The sequence below is a fragment of the Salvia splendens genome, chromosome 6 (genome assembly GCF_004379255.2).
Source record: "Salvia splendens isolate huo1 chromosome 6, SspV2, whole genome shotgun sequence".
NCBI classification, from domain to species: domain Eukaryota; kingdom Viridiplantae; phylum Streptophyta; class Magnoliopsida; order Lamiales; family Lamiaceae; genus Salvia; species Salvia splendens.
The window spans coordinates 8,446,520-8,472,945 of NC_056037.1; the positions used below are offsets into that span (position 1 = coordinate 8,446,520).

At 36.8% G+C, this 26,426-nt stretch overlaps 3 protein-coding genes and 1 pseudogene across 4 annotated transcripts; 1 reads left to right on the plus strand and 3 right to left on the minus strand.

Annotated features, from left to right (window-relative positions):
* Nucleotides 1-304: 304 nt before the first annotated feature.
* Nucleotides 305-1,160, plus strand: LOC121808729 (annotated as a pseudogene).
* A 324-nt stretch (nucleotides 1,161-1,484) lies between these two features.
* Nucleotides 1,485-6,126, minus strand: LOC121808156. The gene is made up of 11 exons (XM_042208534.1): nucleotides 5,769-6,126; nucleotides 4,701-4,869; nucleotides 3,915-3,982; nucleotides 3,616-3,686; nucleotides 3,148-3,390; nucleotides 2,897-3,060; nucleotides 2,773-2,828; nucleotides 2,635-2,687; nucleotides 2,027-2,195; nucleotides 1,842-1,939; nucleotides 1,485-1,760 (listed from the first exon to the last, which is right to left on the minus strand). The coding sequence occupies exons 1-11, from the start codon at nucleotides 5,926-5,928 to the stop codon at nucleotides 1,641-1,643; spliced, it is 1,371 nt and encodes a 456-aa protein (XP_042064468.1). The 5' UTR covers nucleotides 5,929-6,126; the 3' UTR covers nucleotides 1,485-1,640.
* Nucleotides 6,127-7,630: 1,504 nt separating this feature from the next.
* LOC121808218 (dof zinc finger protein DOF1.5-like) lies at nucleotides 7,631-8,333 on the minus strand. Its single transcript, XM_042208611.1, has one exon. It carries the CDS (start codon nucleotides 8,180-8,182, stop codon nucleotides 7,757-7,759), a length of 426 nt encoding a protein of 141 aa, XP_042064545.1. The 5' UTR covers nucleotides 8,183-8,333; the 3' UTR covers nucleotides 7,631-7,756.
* Nucleotides 8,334-11,821: 3,488 nt separating this feature from the next.
* Nucleotides 11,822-19,707, minus strand: LOC121808124 (protein SCAR1-like). Of its 2 annotated transcripts, none has more exons than XM_042208488.1 (9): nucleotides 19,297-19,707; nucleotides 18,624-18,787; nucleotides 18,290-18,413; nucleotides 18,082-18,214; nucleotides 15,982-16,049; nucleotides 12,992-15,842; nucleotides 12,797-12,886; nucleotides 12,215-12,322; nucleotides 11,822-12,099 (listed from the first exon to the last, which is right to left on the minus strand). In XM_042208488.1, the coding sequence occupies exons 1-9, from the start codon at nucleotides 19,449-19,451 to the stop codon at nucleotides 12,052-12,054; spliced, it is 3,741 nt and encodes a 1,246-aa protein (XP_042064422.1). In that variant the 5' UTR covers nucleotides 19,452-19,707; the 3' UTR covers nucleotides 11,822-12,051. The 2 variants fall into 2 exon arrangements, with proteins under 2 accessions (XP_042064422.1, XP_042064421.1); XM_042208487.1 differs by having other exon boundaries at nucleotides 12,797-12,889.
* Nucleotides 19,708-26,426: the final 6,719 nt, after the last annotated feature.

Here is a 26,426-nt window from a genome sequence, read left to right on the forward strand (position 1 = left end):
ACGCTACGCCATTAATTTTTAAATTGATTTTGACAAAAAAGTTCAACAGCAGCTAACCAAGACTTCATATAAATAGATAATAGTACAAATTTGATGTCTATAAAATGGAAGTAGAGGAGCTTCTCTTCTACCGTTCTACGAAATAGAGTTTTGAATCTATTTATGCTTCACCGTGTTTCTCAGGTAGACATGGACCTCTAAATGCATATTTCCTATTTCCTTCTATAAATACACTTTCCATTCTCAATTGATTCATAAATCCAACACTCGTATTAACCAAATATAGCCAACACATTTTCAAGAGATGGCCCTTGCACCCTCTTGGAAGCTTCTCATTGCAGCGATCGTGCTGCTACACCTCTGCGCTTCTCTAGCTGCAGCTCGAACTGCACCCGATGATGGAGAGGCATGAGAAATGGATGGTGGAGAATGGGCGCATGTACAAAGATGAGGGAGAGAAGGTGAAGAGATTCAATATATTCAAGGAGAACGTTGAGTATATCGAGTCCTTCAACGAAGCAGCTTCAAAGCCTTACAAGCTTGCTGTCAACAGATTTGCTGATCTCACCAATGCTGAGTTTCACAACTCTAGAAATGGATACAGAACGGGACCTAAGGCTTCTGTTTCGTCGCCGTTTAGGTATGCGAATGTGAGTGCAGCTCCAGCCAGCATTGATTGGAGGAAGAAAGGAGCTGTTACTCCAGTTAAGGATCAAGGCCAATGTGGTAACTCTCTCTCTCTCACACATTTCTAATTCATTCAAACATTACTTGCAAGGTGTGGATGGCACTTGCAACTCGAAGAAGGAATCATCTGACGCAGCTAAGATCACTGGGTACGAGGACGTGCCATCCAACAGCGAATCAGCACTCCTCAAAGCAGTGGTGAATCAACCGATATCCGTGGCAATTGATGCTAGTGGTTCAGACTTCCAGTTCTACTCGAGTGGAGTCTTCACAGGAGAGTGTGGGACCGAGCTAGACCATGGTGTGACTGCAGTTGGGTATGGCGCGGCTAGTGATGGCACCAAGTATTGGATTGTCAAGAACTCGTGGGGCACGAGCTGGGGCGAAGATGGATACATCAGAATGCAGAGGGATGTTGGAGCTGCAGAAGGCCTCTCGGCATTGCCATGGAAGCTTCTTATCCAACAGCCTGAGATTGGGATGAAGTTTGTGCAAACTTATTATAAAAGTGATGTGTATATGGATTCATATGTATATATATATATATATGTAAATTACGTACTTTCCAAGAATTAATTGTGATTGAAGAAGTTTCGTATCCAAGAATTTAGATGATGGGATTTACCCAAGAATGTCTTAGATTAGCCAAATTGAGTACAGAGCACAATCGCATATCAATAATTATGCAGGAGTTGTCAAATCTTCCAAGACCAAAAAAGGCTGGTGATTCTAGATAATCATCTACTATCAGGCATTATACCGTCTGCTTTATAAGTAAAGAAACTAACAAAGTCTTCTACATGAAATAAAATTTTTAAGATCGAAAAAAAACTTCGTATTCTTGTCACTCATCTTTATATATTACTCCTATATAGGATGTTGTTCTAACAAATATTGAGAGAAGATATACAAGTTAGTAATAGTATATATGGAAGCATATTGCGATTGTAGAGCTACAAATTAGCAGCAATGAACGTAGAGGAGGTTTCCTGTAGCATCTCCTGTTGCTTAATGGTGTCCGCAACATGAGCTACCACTCCAGCTCCAGCGTTGTGAAACCACTCGTTTTTCACCTGATTGAGAATCAACAAATCACATGGGAGGGGAGTGGCACATATGAGTTACAAGAAGTTTGAGGAGGCTCGCGTTCTTACATGGATGTTATTATGAGCAAAGAAGGGCCAGAATGATGAGTGAAAGCTAACATCAACTTTCTTCCAGCCTAGTCGCTGCAAACCATGGATCATCTCCTCTGTCAGAAGAGAGCAAAGAAGTAAGTATTCATATTAACAGATACTAGTTGTCTAGCTGCTTCAGTTACCATTTAGTATGTATGTACCTTCCACGATCTCGTGGTAGTCTACTGTGTTTTCTACGCTGGGTTCATTTTTAGCAGCCTCCTTTGCTTTCGCTGCTTCTGGTGGGAAATGCGGAGCCTCATATAAAACGGGAGGGCAGTACTCCACATCAACAACATGTTTGTAGCCATCCAAAGATCGCCTAGGAGGCTGTCAAAGTTCAAAATCCTCACAAGAGTGATAGCATGGAATCTTGTCAACTTTTTATCTAATTTCTTGATAGAATGAATCCTCAGACAGCATGAAGAAAGAGAGGGAGTAGAAGCAGTCTTCTACAGCTTAGGCTAAATGTTAAGCGAATCAGAATTGCAAGAAAAGCAATTATATTTACTATCTATATCCATGCATTTTTATCCACACATCTCGAACTGAATCATGCAAGCCGCTAGATCTAAATTGACACTCAGCACAATTTTATTTTATTTTTATCAGAAAAGGGTTCTAGAAGACACTCATCTATTGTATTGTGAAAACAAAGTTGCAGTTGACGATAATAAACACATTTAAATATAAATTGATATAAGAAAATACAGATTATTATCATTCTTTTCTTCATAAGAAACTACTCAGTAAAAAATATTTCACATACCTTGAAAAGCTCCTTTTCTCTTCGTATGGATGATGTGCGCCAACCAACCATATCTGTGTTTGTTAAGAATAATTAATTGAACAGAGAAAAACACAGATTTTCAAATACTCTTTCTGGATGCATCAGGATTCAGGATACGGTCATAAGAGACATTAGCATAAAGGACTCGGCATCTGAAAGCACCAAGTGCTGATCTGTAAAAAAAGTCGACCAATAAGATTCAACTTTGCGGAAATCCCATGTTTATACACTTGGAACTTACATAAATTTTCCTTCTTCACAATCTGATGCCATTCTCAATAAAAGAGGGGGTTTACTGGGTTTTCCATCTGTGAGGAAGAGCTGACTCCCAGTTCGGCCAGTAAAAATAGGGGCAATAGGAGCAGCAAGTTTTTCCAAGAAAGGTACACCAAGAAGGAATGGAAGCTGCCACCGATGAGAAAATTAATGAGTTTGTGAATCAAATCCATAAAACATATGACAATCAGCTAAGTTGTCTGCTAAGGAATGTACCTGCCTATTTCCTCTCACTCCAAGATGAGGTGTTGCCAGGGTGATAAAGTTAATTGCCTCCATCCCGGCAATCAAACCTTTATTTGAAGAGCCCGAGGATTGGAATGCCATGGCCTGAGTCCCAACTACATCACCAGGAGTGTACAGAACAGCGATTGCATATCTTGCAAATAGTCCACCAAGTGAATGGGCCAGAAAGGATATTTTCTTTAGTCCCTCTGTCTTTTTCACAACCTGAATGACCTGCTTATTGGGGTAATAATTAGTTTTGGTTGCAGAATCTACATTAATAATTCGTTTATGGAGACTGGGAAGGAAAATGAAGAAGGGGATCTGAGAACATGTTATAACATTAGCAGAAAAAGACGCATATGAAGTGACTCCTCGTGAAACAATTCATCCATGATAACTACACTAAGACACTCCAGCAATAATACGACAGGTACAAAGATTCCCTCCCAAACTTACTTCATCGGCAAGTCGTTTTCCAGCACCATCAATCCCCGTGAAAGTCTTAGTGTACATGTTACATGAACTAGCTGCACATAATAAGCAAGTTTCAAATGCTTGCACAGCTCAGTTATTATTAAAAAACACACTTTCACAGGGAATGCTTTATGAATTGCCTGCTGCAGTGCACATAACATGAGAGGAACTAGATCCAAATAATTTCACCAATGTGTTTGTGTGGTTAATGTTGAACAGGTCAATTGGATCTTGTCTAAGTTGAGCGAACATCATATTTTGGCAATGCAAAAACAACATACCATAAATCAAAAACTTCTTTCCTACTCGTCTCTTCAACTCCGTGTCAAAATACGTCCAATCACTTGGGCTGCAATAGTTGGAAACCTCAATCAATGTTAATAAAACATTGTGAGTGAAGTGCCAACTGTTTCCAGTGAATTATTATTGACTACAACATTGTGTAAGGACAGGATTATGGAGTTAAATGAAATAGCCTCGTCCAGAAAGTAGCACAATTATCATGAAAAAGTACTTCTAAAGTCTAAACGTTTCTTCAACTAGCTTATGGGGTGAGAAGCCTCCACCGATTTTGCATACAGCACAAGTCTAAATGAACCAGATCTTAATGTTAGAAATTCACATCATGGTTTCCCAAGTAAACTGAAGAAGTCCATAGTATTTGTAATACTAAATACTAGCATTCTCAAGATGGTACCTATTAAACATCAATGCTCGTTTTTAGGAATGGTGCATTCTCTGGAATCAAATCATTCTACGACACATTTTCCTTATCAAAAGCCTAGCTCATCTAGAGAAGTCAATAATGCAAAACATGTATGCCATGAAGAAAGAAGCATAAGGAGTTGAGGCCTCAAATGAAATGAAGAGATGACAGCAGTTCAAGGTTTTATCTCGAAATATATATAACTACTTTCTACCTCAGTCTTATCCTCAGTTGTAGACAATTTCATTCGGAGACAACATTTTATGCTATCAAATTGGAAGCATGTCTATCTATTTCTGGTGATTGCATAAACAGAGTATAACTTCAGATATCCAAGTTTCATGTACAAGAAAATGTTTACCTTGCCAAGATACCATGTACAAGAACAAGAAGATGATCAGGTCTATCCTCTATATTTACAATGTCCCGTGGTGAGGCAACCTTCGATGCAAGATTCGAAGCCAGGTTTCCCTGAGATGTACTCATGGCTTGAGCTGTAAGGTTCTGATTCATCAAGATATTCTTCAACCCTGCTTGGTAAAAAGTTAAACCCGAAGTGAGAATCATAAACATCTGCTTTAAATTAAAGCAGCATAATAAGTATCTGAATTCAAAGACAAATTAGGAGCAATTAAGCAATTCTGAACATAAATTTAGGAGACCAAAGCAATATCGAACTTCATGGTTTTACTATTCAGATTAAAGTTTAACAGAATCTTAAGCGAAGAGTTATCTTAGAGTAAAATTATCAATAGGGATTTCAAACTAAATGGATAGGACCGGAAGAAAACTGGAGGGGTGGACAGTACAAAAACTAGCTAAGCGAACAAACTAACTTACCAGAGATAGGTAAAGATAAATTAAATAAAACATGTGAAGATTATCTTAAAAGAGATGAGCATTAAATATATGGTTCAAATCTACACAAAATAAAGAGAAAAAGAAGCTAACCTACAGATTTACACAAGCACAAGACCTCAAATTCTGTGCCAAAAATGTTGAAAATCATCTAGGATATTTGTCGTTGATCATAAGACTTCCATCTTCAAATTTTAACAAATCAAAGCCTACCACAGTTCTAATGATGGAAACAACGTAAGCACCAGCCCTATGAAAAAGTGATATCAAATACAAACATCTTTTTGTTTCCTTCCTTTCAGAAAGAGCTCCGTATTTAAATTACAGTTCAAACAGTGATCTTTCCACAATATTCTTCATTTCTACTCATTGTCGAGTACGGAACACAATTCGACGATTTTAAAATCAAGAAACAATAAACGGCATAAACAACGCGAATCAACACTGTATTTGCAGAAACAAACTCCACTAATATCAAAATCCCCACCGCCCCGTATTCATTTCAGCTAAAATAGAATTGAAAAATCAATCGCCATAGGGAATAAATCCGAGGAATTAGTGAAAACGTTACCGGAAAAGGCTGCGAGATTCAGGTAATTGCGGCGCCGACGATGCGAATGATTGGAATAAGAAGTATAGGGGGAAGGAGAGCAAGAGAAGGAAGATAAATTGTTGTTGGTGGAAATAGGGCTGAAAATGGAATGAAATTGGGGAGAGTAAGAGCAAGCCATTTGTATGCGAAAATACTATTTATAGTAATAGCGCTAAGATCAAAGTCAGCAGAATCGAGAGAGAGAGGAAGAGGCATTCCGCCCCATCTTCACATTGTATCAGAGAGGGACAGTAGTGCCATACCAGCGCCCATTCTCTCTGCCGTGGGAAGACGACTCTATTTTTGTTTTTTCTGCAATTTTTTTTGTCCTTTTTTTGTTTCTATATCAGAATGTTATGAGATCGTACTTTGTTAGATTCATGTATCAATTATTGGCGAAATCATTTACATTGTATAAAATTTTGAAATTTTAACTTAAATCTCTCATTCATCAATCGAATTGCTTGAAAATTTTTATTTATAGAAGAAAATATTGAAAACATAATTGGCAATAAATAATTTGTTTTGTGTGTATGCTGTTGGCAGAACTGTCGATAAAAGTGTAATTAATAAAATATTGAATAAATTTAATTGTTACTATTATTTATAAAAGTGGCCATCATAAATGAAGCCGGTCCCAAATAATGTACTAGTATAAATATGTTGTGTTCAATTCATTTACAAAACGAGAGAATAGCGGGTAAAAAGGTTGGTATATGTCAAACTTGTGGTGAAAGTAGCCAATTTAGAAGCAATTTAATGTGGAACTGGCAACTTGGAGAGAGGTTATATTGGCAATACAAGTATATATGCCACAACCAACACATTTATACAAGAGAAAATGGGCAAGTTTGATAAGAATTGTTGTGGTATTGGCCGTGCTCCTAGAGTGCCGGGGTGAAGCGACTCAGGCTGGCACTACCAATTGACTGCAAAGCAACATCATGGCTAATGAGGGCTGGGAAATCGAGCCAACGACATCAAGCGCCATGCGGATTCACCAAGAAGGAACGTGACCTGCGCTCTTATGTATGATGGGTTGCTCTCTTAATCGCTTTCATTTCATCATTTCCTTTTTAGAAAATTACTGCTGCCTATTACAAGTTGCATAAATCTCAACTCCAAAGTGAATCCAAACTATAATGCATATCAGTATATGTATGTCATGTATGCTATAAAATCATGCCGCAATTGCAATTCGTATTGATGAAGATAGAACAACCTTTTGCCTTTTGGCATTTGATTCTCCTTCTACAATTATTTCTACTGTGGGATCGGATCCTAATTCCTTTATCAAGCTCGACGAAATTTTTTAAAACAGGTGGTATATATACTTTGCTGATATATTACTACCCCATTTCAACTCCAATCAATTTTAAACTGGATGCAGTTGGAACAAAATTAATTAAATTGAAAAACCAGAGCATTCAAGCTAATGGGAAAACCAGAGCATTCATTTGGTAGACTATCTATGTTTCAATTAGTTAGGGTAATGACAATGACAGTAGCGGATCCTTGTCTCTCGGTGTTATGAAAAATCAAACACCAAGAGTAATAATCAGCAATCAATTAGTCTTTAATTAGATTAAAGAATTATATGGAGTACAAAAAATTGAAGTCTCCTTAGTTACATTAACTAGATAATTTCTGTTAACCAAAAAACGTTATGAGTAGCATATTAGCAATGACCCATGCCATACCTGTGGATGAGGAGGCTTTAATAAAAGACTAATTTATCAAACCCTATTTTGCATTTATATGTGTAATTCATGACACATATGTTTTGTGAAAAATAACATAAGCTTGGAATACTTTTCGAGAACAACTTCAAGTCGGAGACATAAAAATCATAAACTACGACAGGCTGTTTAATAGAGGAAGCTTATGCAAATAAAATATTTATGTACAATTTATTTATTAATTATCTTGTACTACATGACAAATTAAAAATATAAAGATGGAGATGATCAACTAGTTTGACTATTGGAGGCGCATCTCCGCCGCTTCCCGGGAAATACATGCCGGAATCCGCCGGTGTCGAAGTCGAGTTGGTGGGCGGCGGGCGATGAGGGGTCGAACATGCAACCTTGTGAAAAGGGCGGGGGCTTGGCCTTACGGCGGCCGGCGCCGACGGGCACATTGCGGAGGGCGCCGCCGGCGGTCCAGTAGCGGTGGCAGGCCTTGCAGAAGTGGCGCGGCTGGTTGACGTTGTAGTTGTTGAAGTAGCAGAATTTTGTCTCCATGCTCTTGCACCTCGGGCACGGGATGATCTTGTCTGGCCGCTTCAGATCGGGTTTCTGATGATCGTGGTCGATTCTTGGCTGTTTGGGCGAAATTGTGGCTCCGAATAGCTTGATTGATAATGGGGTGTTGTTTTCTTGAACTTGAGCCATGTTAATGTATGTATGATCAGAAGCACAAAGTGTATATGATTGCTATTGCTATTGCTATTTCTTGGTGAAGAAAATGAAGTGTGAATATATGCTTCAAATAAAGCGAAAAAGTGAACCGGAAACACTGGTTTACTTTATAAGTATATCTCTTTTTTATATACAACTTCATAATTAAAATGCTAAACAGAATACTCCATACATTGATATTGTTCCACCATCAATTTCTTGATTTGAGACATAACATAAATATGCACTCTCATGGTCGTTATTATCTTATTAATCACAAATGAAAGTTACTGGATTAATGACATAATTAATGTTTTCTTTAAAAGAGTATTCTTTATTTTATACTACTACTCCAAGTAAAAAGAGTGTAGAGAGAGAGAGAGATCAAAAGAAGGAAAGTTGAGGTTGAACTTTTTGTCCACGTCACTATCTAGTTGAGTTAGTGGGCCCAGGGGAACAGGTGGATTGAGTGCAAAGTGTTCAAAAAAGTTGAACTATAAAGCTAAAGATTAAAGGGATATAAAGCTTAAAAGATCTTGTCATTTTAAATTAATTTTAAAAGTAGAGTACTACTAATTAATTAGTACCAATATGTATCCATTCCATGTTTTTCTAATCAATGTTTGTCTTTCTTTTTCCCTTTTCACTACTTTTTTTTCTTTTGTGGTAGACATATCTTTCTTGTGTGCTTTTAATTCTTAGCAACGAAGCTCCACGAATACCAATATCAGAGAAAAAGAAACTGAAAACATTATTTTATCTGTTATCATACTTATAAAATTAATCCGAGATCAAGTAAACTGTTTTATAAAATCTATATAGGATCATACATATAAAATCAATCCAAGATCAAGTAAACTGTTTTGCATAAATCCTCAAAAAGAACTCATCCTAAAGTTGAATCTTGAATTTTTTATATTTATTCTTAAAAATGCTTCTATTAAAATAAAATTATCAAATAACTGAAACTACAATACATTTCAAGTTATTCTGAATGAAAAAACATAAAACAAAATTTGGTGAATTGATGCGCCTTCACATGGAAAGAATTCTAGTTGAGTTGTACTAATTCATTAATAATTTTCAAACTCTAGTTGAGTCATTTTTATTTTGGTGAAAAACTTTATCTTTTCTTAAATTCTTTCTTCTACATATTTTCTTTTCACTTTAATTTTTTAAACACTAATTTTTAAATTTTGTGCAAGAAAAATGTTTTAACTATCTTGAGACAAGAAGAATATGATATGCTCCCTCTATTCCATTAAAAATGAAATATTCTCTTTTCGTATTGTCCCATTAAAAATAAAACGTTTTCTAAAATAGAAATATTATTATTTCCATTAATTTCTCTCTTATTTTAGTCTCTTTTTATTAATTTAGGAAATAATACACATAAAATTTTATGTTGAAAAATAAATATTTTATATTTATTGAGACAAAAGGAAGTATATTGGATAACTAGTCTGTCATATTTGACTTGTTAGACGACGTGACACAAGATTCTTCCTCAGGCATGATGTGTTTTTGCAAGTACTACCATTTAAATTTTGATGGAGAGACTATTTTTTATGTTAATTGGAGTATTTTTTGAGCAACCATGGTCCGTAGTTGTACATCTGTCAAATTTAGGGATGATGTGTTTTTGTGCAATTTTTAACATGAGATTTGTCTTGTAAGTATGTATAAGTAAATTACAAATAGCATAGGCTAGTAAATACCTAAACGCAGAACAAATATTTATATCTGATATCTATTGCTTTTTTCCCCACTATTCATAGACGAATTATGTTGTTGAGTGGTCCGGGTGGATTTTCATTATATTAAGTGATTACTTACTTTAATAAAGTCACCTTTTAAGATTAAATGAAAAGTAGTCATTTCCATTTCCAACATCATCTTTTCTCACTCATAAGCAACCAATTTCGTGGTTTAGTTGGAAAGATGCACCCTTTTTTTTTCTTTACTTCTTTGACCTTTTCTTTAATAGCCAAAGTTTATTTAAAAATAGGGGAACATGATCCAGTTGTTTAAATGGCTAATTCCTTTTTGCTAATTGCTCGTTTTTTTGAGCATTATGACATGCCAATGACATAATTATCCTCGATTTCTATTAACTTAAAGATTATTTCTAAATTCGTTGTGTTTATCTTCTTTTTGTGATAAAGAAAAGGCATAATTATTCCGCCAAGCTCGAGTGAACTGAATGGAAAAGGTTCAAATAGATCTAACCCAAAAATCTTTTGTTGAATTATTAATATTCTATTTAAAGCAGGCTGACTGTGTTGGAAAAGTGAATGGGCATGTGGCTAATATTCAAATTTGCTTTACTTAAATGAGGAGAATAATAGAAAGTCTCCTTCCCTTTCCATTTATTGATTTATATTTTTAGAGATTAATATTTATGGATTAACAAAAAATTATAATAGATGTGCTTGTCATTATATATTTTCCCAATTGGCCAACTTGGAAACACAACTTCTAGAAGAAATTCGCGCATTCAAAAAATGATAAATTAAGCAAAGCAAGTTATATTTTAAATAATTTTGAATATAGTATGAGATTAATCCCAACTTGGAAAAATTGGAATGATTGGTGAATTAAAGTTCCTCAGATGACTAAACTGGTCTTTGGAATTAATTATATTTTCTTTTTAAAATATTCATAATCAATATTGCTATATAGTCTCATACAAATGTGAAACTAGAAAATGATAATATAACATTGACTAATAGATTGGTATTTTCAAAACAAAATTATGAAAAAAAACTAATTGAAAATGATAATTACTTTTTTTGATAATCCATTTTTGAAAGTATAATAAGGTGAAGCATTTAAAGTAACCGAAAATTTCATAGCGTGAAATCTTGTTTTGAAATAAATAAGGGGAAGAGAAATGCAAATCACAGCCAACCTAACACTGAATTCGAATAACATCATAATCATATCCGATATAGGCAAATAGTAGTAGTAGTAGTATTATTAAATATTGTAGATGCATGCATCATACTCCTATTATAGTGTGGAATCATTATCCTTTTGGTGCTTAATAGAAATATATCCCAATAATAGCAGGAAACTGGTTATCATGTTTGCCACATGATAACTAGATGGATCATGGATCATGGATATGCTCCCAAAAACTTTTTTTCTTTCTTCCGATATGCTTTTCTTTATCTTACTTCGATCAAAATTTGAGGCTTGAGGCTCGACTCAATAGTAAATAACCCGAGCTCAATGATTTGTTGGCTCACAAATGTTTCTTGAGTTTGTTCGCTAGTCTTGAATCGAGCTGGTTACTAGCCTTTGATTGAACCTTCAGTCGAGTCTTTCTTCAGTCAAGCTCGAGTAATACTTTGATCAAGGGCACACTTTGTATAATTTGCAAGCCTTTCTTGAGCTTTAACAAGCTCGGGCACGAGTGTTTAGCCGAGCTCGATTACCTGAATATGTAAACTACCCAAGTTTGAATTTATTAGTAGCTGACTTGATTCGGCACATATACCCGACTTGTTTAAATGTTTTGATAAAAATATTCATTTATCATAATTTTTGACATTACCAAATGGAGTAAATAAATACATTGTGATTGTGATACTAGCTAGATGCATTGGAAAAAAGCAAACCGATTTACAATTGGAACAAGAAACAAAATATAACAAATAGATTTTTTCTTTTCCCCACCTAATTCACAAGATAATTTGAACTACAAAGGAATAATGTTTTTATCATACAAATAAAGGACCTTGAAACTAATTACAGTGATGGATTATTCACAAATATTTACCATGCTGTCGAATTCGTACATCAAAATTTCATGGCCAATGGACTCTATCAATTCCAGTTTACATCATGAATTGAGATTATTAAGCGTCACTCCATGTTCCATCATCTTCAGCATCACTTGCAACAGCCTGAACAAGGGAACAGAAATAACATAGTGAATAGCAGAGATCAGCAGAGGTATCTTCAGGTCATAAAAAACTTTTCTACTTATTGGCAGAGTGTACTGCTGTCTTAGAGAGAGACCTGGCGAATTGCGTTTGCCTTCTCTAAAATTGCATTGACTTGGACAGTGGCAGGTGCCCCTGATGCTGCAATTGATCTTGTCATCATGGTTGGCCTCAGACTAAAAGACTGAGACCAAAACAATCAAATGGCAAAAAGAAAGGAGAAACCAAAAGTCAGTTGAGAGGAAAGATGCAAGTCAGCTCTAAGTTTTATGGTACAACTCTGTATCATATTTTCTTTTTCTAAATAAATTCACTAAGCGCCAGGATACTGGATTAAGAATAATGCGAGCACATGATGCAGGGAAACCAACATCATGAAAACAGAGACAATATGAACAATTACAAAGCCAGCCATGGCCAAGATGACAATCCACACGAGGTAGTAAATATTAAATCACAGCAAAACCTCAATGACTACAAACAAGCAAACAGACGTGAAAATTCAACTAAATCTAAATAATACTACTAATATTTTAGGGAAAATTAAGTTTCTGAACTTGCAAAGCATGCTTGAAACTGCATCTAATGTCGACTAAATTCCAAACAAATCAAATTTGAAGGAAATGACATAAGAAATAGTTTAGCAATAGTGACTCACTTTTGTTCTGATTTGGTGCAGAAAGTCATTTTCATCTGTGCTCTTGCTCTGGCTAGTTGGTCTTTGTCCATTTGACTTTTGTGAACTGAGCTGCTAAGCACATAAATAGTTTGATCATAAATAACCATCGAACAAAATAATGGAGAGCTGATAAGGGGAAGAATTAGAGGAAGAAGGGACAGAGAGATGTCAGACCTTGATTTTCTGTAAATTAGTGGTGTCAATTTGATCTTCACTTAAGGGGGCTGGTTTCGGCTGAGATATGGTTGAGGCAGACCGTGTAAGATCAAGAGCATAGTAGGAGCCTTCAGGAATTGCATCAGACTTGTCATCCATAGACGTCATACCTCGCCACTGAAAAGGAGGGAGAGGCGGTAGAGCAGAAGAAGGCAAGATTTGTGGCTCCACAAGGTACTTAGGGTTGGTATCAATCCTTTCCTTTCTGAACGAGTTATTTATGGTACTTAAACTTTGAAGATCAAATGAACGACAAGACTCAGACTTTTGAATCCCATTATCAATGAAAGGAAATTGAACTCCCAAGTTGGCAGGGATATTTTCCTGGTTTGCCTTCCCATCTTCTGAAACAGATTCTGTCAGGGAGATTCGGCGAAGAGCATCATATAAATCACGGTCCTTGCTAGTTGGAGATTCACTTGACTCCCACTGCTCAGAATTTGATTCTGACTGATTGCTTTGGCAATCATCTGACAATGAAGGTGATGATCGGTAGAATGTGTCAGCATCAGAGTCCGAACCGACATTGTACCGAGGAATAGACACCTCAGGAACCAACTGAAATGAAGGGTATATGTCACTACCACTTCCATTGATATTCTTCCCATCAGGGAATTTCAACTTCAGCTTTGAACTTTCAAATCCATTTATTGGTTGGAATGATATTTTCATGTGCTCCAGTGGAGGTGATGACGATGGTGATAATATAGGAGATTTACTACCAAAGAGTTCTTTTCTTCTTCCAGAAAACATGTCATTTTCCACACCAGGATAATTTTTCAGCTGAAAATCATTAGCATTTTTGGAGCCTGCACAATAAGTGTTGCCACTCCCACCAGGCAACGATTTTTGGTTAGATCCATTCGTAAGCAATCTATTGTTGAGTCCAAACATCCGACATGAGTTTGTGCTATTTTCTTGATGAGCTGAATTTGTAGGCATAGAACTTCCAGGCACATTTGATCCGGTAGAATTGGCATTGTGTTGATAAAGTGAATCACCGAACTTTCCAAGATTAATTTCTAAGTCAGCAGGTGATATTTTCCAAGATGCCTTTCTAACATTCATACCACTTTCATGGTATTCATGGCTAGAAATATCCATTTCAAGGTCCTCTTCAATGCTTCTGGACGTCTCTAGTTGATCTGGTTTACCTGAATTGTCACTAAGAATGACATGTTTGATAGAGGAATTATTATTCACATTCTTCTTATACTCTGGATCTTGAGGAAGAGCATTCTGTACGCTGCAATCTGGCGGTTTTGATGGCTGGAGTCCCAGCAAGCCACCATTTGTCCAGAATGAAACTGGAGTGACATTAGAGATTTCTGGTACACGTCTGTGAGATTCTGAACTTTTCATTGTTCCATCAGTAACCGGTCTTGGCCTTCCATCTCTCAAGTTAGATGATACAGTGGATGACACAGATTCGACATACATGCCAGCACCAACAGTACCATTTTCATGAGAACCACTGCTTTTTGGGTGGCCTGAACTCAGAGCATCTTCAGACCTTTGGGATGATTTTAAACTATAGTTCATCTCGGAGATTGAGTTCACATCATCTTCGCGCGATGCTTCACTAGCAGCACAGTCAGTTGCATGAAGAGACTTTTGAGTTGTTGGGATGAGAGTATGCCCACAACTACCATTGGTCAGAGGACTGCTCGCCACAGCATTAGATTCAGGACTAGAAGATTGACATTCCAAATTATGCTCAAACCTTCCATGATTTTGAGATTTCAGACTTTTCGTTGTCTCGTCAATAATCGGGGCTGGCCTTCCATCTCCACAGTTAGATGATACAGTGGATGGAACAACTTCATTATATTTGCCAGCATCAATATTATCATCGTCATGAGCATCATTGCTCTTGGGGTGGACTGGAGTGGCTGAACCGCCACTTCTTTGAGATGATTCTACGTCCTCGTTCATCAGGGATACTGAGTTAAGATCATCCTCTGGTGATGCATCATCAATAAAGTCAGACGCAGAAGAGGACTTTTGAGGCATTGGAATTAGACTATGTCCATGAGGACTGTGACTACCATTGATCACAGGACTGCTGGCCATAACATCAGATTCTGGACATGAAGATCGGCATTCAAAATCATGCCTTCTGAGCTCGCACTCATCATCATCTTCTCTTTTCTCCATCTTAGATTGATGCTCTGCAACTTGCTTTCTTGTGCTGTCTAAATCGGTTTCTGATTCTGATTCGATGGTGTTAAGTGCATCCATAAAATTATCAGTTTCACTTTCTATGTCATCTAGATGAACATTACCAGATTCTGCTTCTGCTTCACCATCAGCTTCATTACAAGAATGGTTAACAATTTCAAAATCTGGACACTTATCTCCAAGTGTTTCCATGTCCAAATTCAGAGAAAATGATTCTAACTGTCTATTATGATTATACTCCTGTACCACACCATCAATATTCAACTCTTGTAATGCAGGTTCAAATGATTTTCTGTTTTCTTCCCAAGCGATAGAAGATGAACTACATCCAGGCTGCTCTTGAGTGCCCACTTCAATAGTATCATACACATCTGTAACTTTTTCCTCGAGGAAACTGTAATCTAGAAAATCATTCTCGTGCCTCTTTACTGCAGAAGAAATGGAATCTCTAGATTCAGGTTCCACTGAATAACTTGGACGGAAAGCACCTTCAATGTAGCCAGCTCCATTTCTTAAATCCAAATTTGACTGCTCACCCAAATCTGATCTAATCATAGTATCATATGTTGATGCTGTTTGAGTAGGGGAAATATGTCCACCACCAATGCTCTGCTGAGTGAACGGTGATCTGTAATATTTGCATCATAATGTTAGTCTTTATCATGGACAATCACAATTGTTCACTTTAATAGTATATCACACATGGCTTTCATGCTTTCACCACAATTTCCCACCCCTTCTCGTTTCATGATATATCATACATTTACCTGAGACTGTTATAAGAAAATGATGCATCTCGTGACATTTCCTCATTCCTGGGCCGTGACCTCCTTTTCTGCTCCAGCAGAACATGCAAGCAAGACAGAAAGATAAGCAACAATGAGAACATAGAAGGAAAAATAAGAAACCGCGCCAAAAGTCAAATGGTATAAATATATCTAAATTGAGTAGTTTTGTATTTCTGATTCCTTCCAGCATGGCACAATCTTTATATTAATACTGCAATACTTCTTCATAAACCTATATACTCAACTCAAGCGCACAAAAGGAAATGTAAATCCTAGCCAAGTCAGTTGACAAGAATTACATACGCACAAAGATCTAAACTACCACACAACTGAAAAACAATAAGGTCTCGTTTGCTAGGTGAATCATGATAAGGATGGATCGCAAAACCAATGCATCATCTTAGTTACAGATTATATCTGAAAAAAGCCACCTGTTTAGTAGCATAGATATCTTAAACCGGTGGCTAAATTAAGTGTTCGGTGACGTGGCTGTGAAGCGTGTAATAAGCAATAATGACCATTTGATCCTAACTAATTAATTATTTTACACGTGTGGTGTCCCTGCATGTTTTTGGTTGAACAGTCACAATAGAGAGTGGAGAGCATAGCTTACACCAAAATCCCCAAGATATTCATCTTCCTTCTCCTCACACAATTTCTATTGTATGTCGTACATAGATTTTTTTTTTGGGTCCATAATAGGTGAAATCAAAATCAAAATCCAATTCTAATCCCTAACTCGGAAACATCAAGAGCATTCAATCATTGTATTGACTGTTGAAAGGTAGCTGAAGTGGGAGCACTATTTTCTAAAAACAAGAAGTGAGTGAGGAGAGAGCTGCCTTCGTCTGATTGTGAACTGCCAGAAGTGACATATGGATGTGGGTATGCTCCTACGGCTGCCTGCCGCCAGCAAACAGATCGCTTCTCGGACCACACCAAGAAACAGATCACCCAGGAGGATTCTAAGACGCCTTCCTCTCTGAAAAATTCTGGTACTCCAGCTCACACCAAGGGATCAACCGATTTGAACTCTCTGAGAGTAAAATGGTGGACAAAGCTATGACTGAGAGGTTAATGGCAATTTAACCTCTTGTCACCGTTTTGTTATGCAGATGCTAAATTGCACCCATATCTCGAAAAAGGGCACTTTTCCGTGCAGGCTTCAGTGGGCTGAAGCCGAGCATGGGCCACCAAATTGCAGAACATGGATACCAAACACCCATAATGTGCCAGATAGCATTCACATCTTATCAAGCCTAACAAAAGGAGCCTATGTAATCAATGGGTGCTATCATGACTCATCTATAAGCTTCCTTCTTTGTGACATAATTAAACAACTCATAAAAAAGGAGAAACTTTCATCACTTGATGGCCCTAACAAGCCTACTCAGGTGCAAAATTATCACCGGATTCAATTGAAAAAAAAAGGAGAAATGGCCAAGCATCAGTAGTTCTTTTATTATCTGGATGACTAGGACAATATGAATGTATCTTAGATATGAGAAAATCTTCACAAACATACTTGGAAAAGAGTACATTCTTGGAACCTTCGCAAGGTTCACTTATAGGAGTACTTGACCTGGATCGAATGCCACCTTACTCATGTACAGGTCACCTTTCAAGTTTCAAGAAGTAAACTAAATTTAAGTCAGGCAAAAACTCTGTTTTCATCATACCACTTATGCCACTACGCCGAATTCGGACATGTCTTATTCATCTTATGTGCTTCATAATTTATGAACCAGAAGAAGTCAGAACTAATATTATCACAGGCCTTCGTCAAGGTTATGTACATGCTGCTAATCGAACCATTCAACAATGTCTAGCAAATTGGGAGCTTATATAAGGCTGAAAGGCACACAAAAGATAGGATCAAGTTTAAACTGAGGGATCAATTGTGGAGGCTTCGAGGTATGCATCACATTCATCAAGTCATAGCAAAATCTTATGCTTATATGTAGTAGTTATTTATAGCAATATAATTATTTACAGCATAAGAAAATAAAACAAGAAATTAACTCATTAATATCAAATAATCAAATCCAACAAACACTCATAGTCAGGGCGTCCTATTACCTTAGCCTTGCGAGCCTTCTTTTCTTTTGAAATCTTATCTATACTAGCTTCACCAGATGTCACTGATGCTCTCTTAAAAAACGTTGGATCTGAATACCTTTTTAAGCATGATCCAGGACCACCAGCATCAAACCTAAAAATGACCACAAATTTTATCTACATGGCCAACAACTGGAATCTATATCAAAATTTTAAGAGTTTGCCTTACCTATCAAGCATATGCAAACAAGGTGGTTGACGGCAGTCTTCATAAGATTCCGTGATGAATTGGGGGACGTCACTGTATATAAAATGATTTTGTTCACATCGGATCCGCGAATGCCAATTGGAACCTACAGAATATTATCTTTGTAAGGACCAAAGGAATGGCAGAGCAATTCTGTAGGAATTATCAGTTCATGCAACTCTAAATTACAGAACTTCAAGTGACAGATCGAGCATAAGTTCAAGACGCTGACTTATAGCAGCTAAAAATCACTTAACACAACTTCAAAAATAAAGGGTAGAGGGTAGAAATTGCATGGACAGAAGTTTAAGATTACCAGACGTATAGGCAAAGTGTAAGTGACTCCTTTGAGCCAGTAAAGCCTTCTCAAGCGGAGAAAGGGCAGATTCAACTCGTTGAACACGTGCCATCAACTTATGGCTTCTAGCAGTTGTAATAGTCACTTCTTCCTGCAACCCATGAAAAACTTCTGCTGCAAACCTACCAGATGCAAAGACGTAATCTCTGTATCAGCCTCGTTTACATATTACACTTTTGGGAATTTGTTCATAATATAACCATTATTATTTCTTTCCATTCTTTCTAGAATCGATTTAGTTGCATTTATGTGACATATGCAATCAACTCACTACCCTATACATCGGTATCCAGGAATCGTGTAAATGTAGATACACTTGCAAGCCTAAATCTGCAGAACAATTACTTAGCGCAATTTTAACCAAGCTGCACATTCAGCTGCAGTAAATAGGGAAACAATTCCCTTTCCTTATTTTGAACAAGTAACTAAATTACAACAAATTGCCCTCCCCACAACGTACAACACTGTAATTTAGCATCACATTGTTTCACCAAAAACCAAATCGTGAACCTACATAACAATTGCCCAAAATTAAGACTCGAAACTACACAAATTCACGTAATGAGCACACAACACCCCCAATAGAACTAAAGCCGGCTCAATGGAGCAGAAAAGAGAAAAGGAAACTGACTCAGCGAGATCACCGAGCTGACGTAAGACGCCGACGAGGCCGGCGACGGAGACTCCTTCGAGAATCTCCTTGGGTTCGTCCTTACTGGCCTCTCTGTAGAGCTCCGGCGCTCCAAGCGCGTACTCATTCCTGACCTCCGCTCTCAGCAGCGGCATCGCAAGTCAATAGAAAAAGGAGAAATCCTCCGAGGCAGGAACAAAAAGGAAATGCGAAATGATTGCAGGTGAATTGAATGAGGGAATAATAAGAGACAGCGGAGGGGGAAATTAGGTTAGGGGATTACAGCAGCGTAACTGCTGAGAGAGTGATGTCTAGAGAGAGAAAAGCCTTATCTGTCTACTACTACTATCTATTCCTATATAACTTGAGAGAGAGGGAGACGACATTGCCAACCCTGCAAGCCATTCCTGGGTGGGCGCGCACAGTAAGAAGAAAAAAAAGTGGTTGAGAATGACGGAAATAGGCTTGTGAATTTCATGCGTGAAATTGACTTCCATAGAGTAAATGACGGAATTGACCCTCATGGTCTCGGCAGTTTCGGGATTTAATTATTCCGCCGTGAAGGACTCGTCACGCCGCTGCTTATTTTATGTCATCCTACACTTACAAACAATGTTTGGAAAACCGGATCGGCAAGTGAACCGGCGAAGCTACTGGTTCACGGTTCAACTGGTCGGACCGGTCCAACCACTGATCGGACTGTTACTGTAGCAAATATAATTAAATATATATTATATAAATACATCAAATTTATTATATAATAAAATGTAGTTTTGATCAAATTCATATATATAAATATATAATTTAGTGAATAATAAATATTATTAAACTTAATTGTGGATAAGTATAATTAAATTTTAGTAAAATATAAATATAATTATATAAATATGCACCTAATATATTAAAATTTATATTTAATTAAATATATATATATATGTATATATATCTATATGGCAATATTCAAATTTAGTGTAATAAAATAATAAATTACTATTAAAATTTATTAAATAACAAATATATAACTAACATATTTTATTTACCATTAGTCATAACTAATTAATCAATTTACAAAAACAATAATTAATCATAGAATGAATGAAATTTATTCATTGATTATAAGAATAACTAAAGTTATTGTTATAACACAACAATTGAAGTGGTGGAGTGGTAATGAAGTTGGACTTATACACATAAGGTTCATGGTTTGAGTCCCAATTGGCCTCAAATTTTAGAGCTTAGTTGACATGAATTGTATAGGTAGATGAAAAAAAAGGATTTCTCCTTTTTTGGTGTGCAGTGGCCAACCAAATCTGACTAGGCCAATTATTACAACTGGTATATTCCTCTCCTTCTACTTTTATTTATTTTTTAATTTTTGGTAAAATGGAGTATAGCTAAATAATCGGTTATCTATCCGATTCAACAAAAAGAAGAATAAACGCAGAAGATTTTGTACGAACCTGTGGAATATCACTGGCCTTAAAACGAGTCTGAAATTAATTTTGACGACATTTGAATCTTCCAAACAAAAACAAAATTTCGTTCGAAAATCACAAATCGAGATAGGTGGGGCCATTAGGTCATTAAATCAGATCAAGTTGAGGACCATTTTAGATATCATAATATGAAGCATTTTCGATATTTTTATACGAAAATATCATCGCCGTTGCTGGTTATTGGTGCAATATCTATTCGTCTATGTAAGTTTTGATTTATATTTAGAGCATCCGCAACGCGGTGCCGTCGCCGTTCCTATGCCGTTCCGGAGGAACGGTTTCGCGGCGGCACGCGTTGCAGCGTGCGTTCCGTCGCCATTCCGTGCCGCCACCGTTCCCATGCCGTGCCGCGTTTCGTTCCTCCGGAACGCGGAACGAAACGTTCCGCCACGCGCCGAGGCGACGTGGCGGACTCCCATTCGACGCGTGAAGCCCACTCGCTGCCCCGCGAGTGGGCTTCGTCCCGATGACGCAATAATTCATTTTTTTTTAAAAAAAATTCGAATTTAATAAAAAAAAAAAATTTTTTTTTTATTAACGGTAATGAGACCGTTAATTTTATAGCCGTTTTTTTTTTTTAATTTATTTATTTACTCTATAAATACTCCTATTTCATACTCATTTCAATCACAAACACACATCTATTTCTCTCTATTTCCACCCCAATTTTCATCTCAAATCAACTCTATTTTCCTTCTCCCAAATTTAATCAAACTAATGGATCCTTATGAACAAATGCGTCAAATATTGGAACAATCACTTGAAGAAGATCGACGTCGGGAGGCGGAAGAAGCCGCGCCGCCCCAACGTCGCTCCCGTACGTACATCCATCGTAACCGGGAGGAAGCCGCCGCAAGGTTAGTACGCGACTACTTCTGCGATAACCCGGTTTGGGGAGATACGTACTTCCGTCGCCGTTTCCGCATGGGGAAACCGTTATTTCTCCACATCGCGAATACTTTGGCAGCCCGGGAAGAGTTCTTCCAGGAAGGGTTCGACGCGGTCGGACGTCCCAGCCACACGACGCTGCAGAAATGTACTGCAGCAATCCGCCAGCTTGCGACTGGACAAACGGCCGACATGTTCGACGAATACCTCCACATCGGAGATAGCACTGGGCGAATGTGCTTGCTCAAATTCTGCAAAGGCATCCGGGCAGCCTTCACCGACGAATTTCTCCGGAGGCCAAGCACGGCCGATTGTCAGTTCCTTCTCGACCTTCACGAAACAGTGCACGGATTCCCAGGGATGCTCGGCAGCGTCGATTGCATGCACTGGCAATGGAAGAATTGCCCGGTGGCGTGGAAGGGGTCCTACACGAGCGGCCACAAAGGTACCCACCCAACCGTTATACTCGAGGCTGTTGCCGACTACCGCCTTTGGATCTGGCACGCGTACTTCGGGGTCCCCGGGTCGAACAACGACGTAAACGTGCTCAACCAGTCCGACCTCTTGACCGAAGTTTTGGATGGTAAAGCGCCGGCCATCAACTTCGTCGCCAACAATCGGCTTTATAAAATGGGGGTACTATCTCGCCGATGGCATCTACCCGAAGTGGCCTACCTTCGTGAAGACGTGCAGTGGGTCTGCGAACCCAAAGCAGGCTCTTTTTGCGCAGAAGCAGGAGGCTGCTCGCAAGGATGTGGAGAGGGCGTTCGGGGTTCTCCAAGCGCGCTTCAACATCATCAAAGCCCCGGCTCGTACGTGGTTCATGGAGAACATGGTCGACATCATGTATACGTGCATAATCTTGCACAACATGATTGTCCAAGACGAAGGACCCGAGGCGGGAAATTGGTTCGACCCCGAATCCCCCGGAAGCTCAACCGCAAGTAGTCCGCCTCGAAGTGGAGCGCATCCGTCTATACAAGAACGGTTATCTATTCGTGCAAGGACACGCGACTCTAGCGCCCACACCCAACTCCAACATGATCTAATTGAGCACATTTGGGCAAACTTTGGCGGATGAAATTATTAAAATTGTGTACTTTTATTTTTTTATGATTTTAATTGTGTGCTTTTTATTTTTTTAAGTTTAAGTTGTAACTTTGTTTTAATGTTGTGTGTTTTTTAATAAAATGTGTTTGTTTTTTTAATTGAATTGAGTTGAAATTAAAAAAAATGAAATTGAATGAATAGTAATTTAAGGAACGGTTAAGGAACGGTTAAGGAACGAGGGTTGCAGGTTCCGTTCCTTAGTTAAGGAATGGAGTAAAAAAGTACAGTGGGGCCCTCAAATAGTGGTTTAAGGAACGGTTTAGGAACGGTATAGGAACAGCGTTGTGGATGGCCTTATGGCTTGTGAATTTATTTTGGAAATTATCCAATAATCTGCAAATCTGCATGCTTACAAGTTACAAGCATTGAGGAAAAAGGTAGAAGGAGAGGAATAAGAGCATAGTTTATTCAACATAAGCTCAAGTAAAACTCACCTCCTCAGATTTCTCAGTTCTTCAATTATTTTCTTCTTTTTAAAATAATTGAAAGTTTGCTACAATTATCCCAAAAATGTTTTTTCGGTAAAAGATAACACATCTGCAAAACTGCAAAAGCTTAAGTGAATTACTAATTACTAATATAATTATAAATCTAAGAACTCTGTTTTGAATAGTGGAAATTATTTAATTAATACTACATTCGTCAATTTATAGTCTCATTTTGTACTTTTTATATTCTGTGAAGTTTCAAGATAAAAAATTAAATAAAAACATAGAATTTGATTGAGGGGAGATATTAAAGAAAATGATCGGTCCGATTTTAAAGGCTCCAAATCATTATAATTATTTATCTTATAAAAAACCAAAAATCCATGTACACCACACCACTCTTCATAAACAATGTGAAAATAGAATATTGTAAATTGAAGTCCTCGTAAAATTAAGTGGTCCTAACGGCTTAATCAAGAAGTTAAAATAAAATACTAATACTCCATAGTCTTCTTCCAATTAATTTCTGAATATATCATAATACAAGGATACATGACAAAAAAGAGAAATTAATTAAATACTGAAAAATATTTTGCATTGATGCTTTTCGTTACTTTTTTGTTTCTTTGAAAGATACAAATTTCTAACATGTTAGCATCAATTTAAGGCCTCAATCGATTATAATCGACCTTTATATTGATATGATGACAAAGAAAGCTCACGGTCGTTACCATAAGATGCACTATAGATAAATGAAATAAATCATACTGGAAAACTTTGTGAAACAAACTCAATATATTATACAAGGAGGAAGTGGGGATATTCAGATTTAATATTAGGTCATTGAGGTAGAAATTAGGGACCAGATTTTGATAACTCGAACATTGTAATGGGATGTCCCCAAATCACATCATATCATAAATCAATGATAAAATTAGTACTACTCCCCACCTTCACAAACAGAATAAACAATTTAATTATGGGAATATTAATCATTTAATCTTATTCTTGTGTCAAGGTCATTTTAATCTATTCATTTGACCATTGAAATTATAGAAGTCTAAAATATTCTTGATTTATCAATCTTACTCAAGCATATGACTTTTATTGAACATTAACAAAAAAAATATACTACTCCTATAAAGTATTAATCATTTATTCGATTGCGATATTTGCTGTGGTACAATGATTGGTGACCTTTCATGCTTCCATTAATTGTCCGACAATCACCAAACGAAGCCGTAATTGTACTTTGATTATCCATTCGACAGCAAATTTGGTAACAGAAACCCAATAATCTTAGCAGATTTGATGGTAAGTGAGTCCTAATGAGAGGACTCTGATTACCTTTCTCGACAAATAAAACAAAATTTGTGACAATTATTATTTCAATAGTTCGAATTATGGAGCAAAGTTTTATTGTTTCCTACAACTATGAGTTGAACCAGAAGAGTCACATGAATGTCAGGGCCGATTATGAGGTTACGGGCCCGGCCCATGAGTTTGTAGCAAAAATGTTTGGGCCTTTTGTTATCGGGCCAGGTCTTCTAGAATAAAAATATAAAGAATCATATTTCCACATTATAAGTAATTTCTCCAAAAAATATACACAAAATCAGAGAGCCCAATGAGTATGGTTGAAGCCTTAAATTAGTTGGTGCAGTGCAGGGAATAGGGTAGGTCCAATCACATGGATCGACATGTCATTCTCCACTACAACAATTAAAGTTAATTAAGAAAGAGAGAATATATTAATCTACTTTTTCCAGAATATTCCAACACCGTATTTCTTACTATTCCCAGAAATATCACATTCCGATCCACTATGAATTTCATGTTATACATGTTTCTAAATGTTAATTAAGTACTCCATTATCAAAATAGTTAGAATATAACTTCATAGTCGACTCGTCTGTGTTATTTTAAAGTGACAATTATATCATTTGATCAATCAATCATACACTAAATTTTATTTGGATTAATATTAGGTCGTAGTTATGCTAACTCCACTCCGATCTATTTATTAATCGATAGACAAACATCTTACCAACTAAGTTAATTTCCCTTTTCTATAAAGCGCATAGAACATGGGGCTTAAACACAATGCAATCTCAACTGGGCCAATGAGTTTGAAAAAAGCCCAAGTTAGGCCCAAAGGTATCGAAGATTCGAGTATAGATACATAGTATGTGTTTCGAGAATATTATTACATGAAAACTCCTTTTAAAAATTACTATTACCCCTCGTTTGGCATATGATATGTACAAGCTCTAAAATAGTGTATTTTGACATTTTGTAATCAAGCATACTGTAAAATATAAGTACAACTTTTGAGAATTAGTTTGTGGCACAAATTGGACTAGATTCTTGATTGATCATCTTTTTGCAGACTCCAATTTCTCAGTCTTTCTCCTGAATCTGATTCATATATTTGCATACTTTGTCTAAGAATACTTTCTTCAATAATTCACCACCAATACCTTTTCATCCAAAACATTAAAAATAAAATGGAAAACATACAAAAAAATAAATACCATATTGAGAAATTAAAGTTGGGAGTCCCACATCACGTACTCAAAAATTGATCTATGAAAAATGGTGCATGCAAGTTTGTCGTCTCATTTGATGCAAATAGAATTCACCAAATCTTCTAAGCTTAAAATCTTGAAGCACTATGGCGAAAGGTACAACTCATTTCTTCGTGTAAATTTTTGGATAATATTGAAAGAAAATGACAAATCAATATTGTACTTCAGAATGGGTACATATATAATTAATATCATCAATCGTGATGGTTTGAATAGTATTCAAATAAACACACACATATATGTGTGTGTTAGAGTTAAGTGTTTCATCATTATTTGATGATTTTGAAAATGACCGTGTTTGAGATTAACTCGAGTCAGTCTCTGTGAATAAATTAGCTAATTTAAAGTACAAAAACTATAGCATCTCTTATATATAATAGGTGTGGGTTTAATTAGCGTGACGTTAAATTTTAATTAATTGTCCATTAGTAAATTCTATTTTATTCCTCCCAAAGGGTTTCCATTTTCTTAAAATATTGCTTTTATCTTTTAGTCTAATACATACAATAATTAATAGACTAGCTTTCGGTTTTTGGCATCTAAGACTAATATGACATGAAAATCCAATCTGACTGTCTAATATATAATTCAACAGTTATGATAACATTGAAATTTAATCA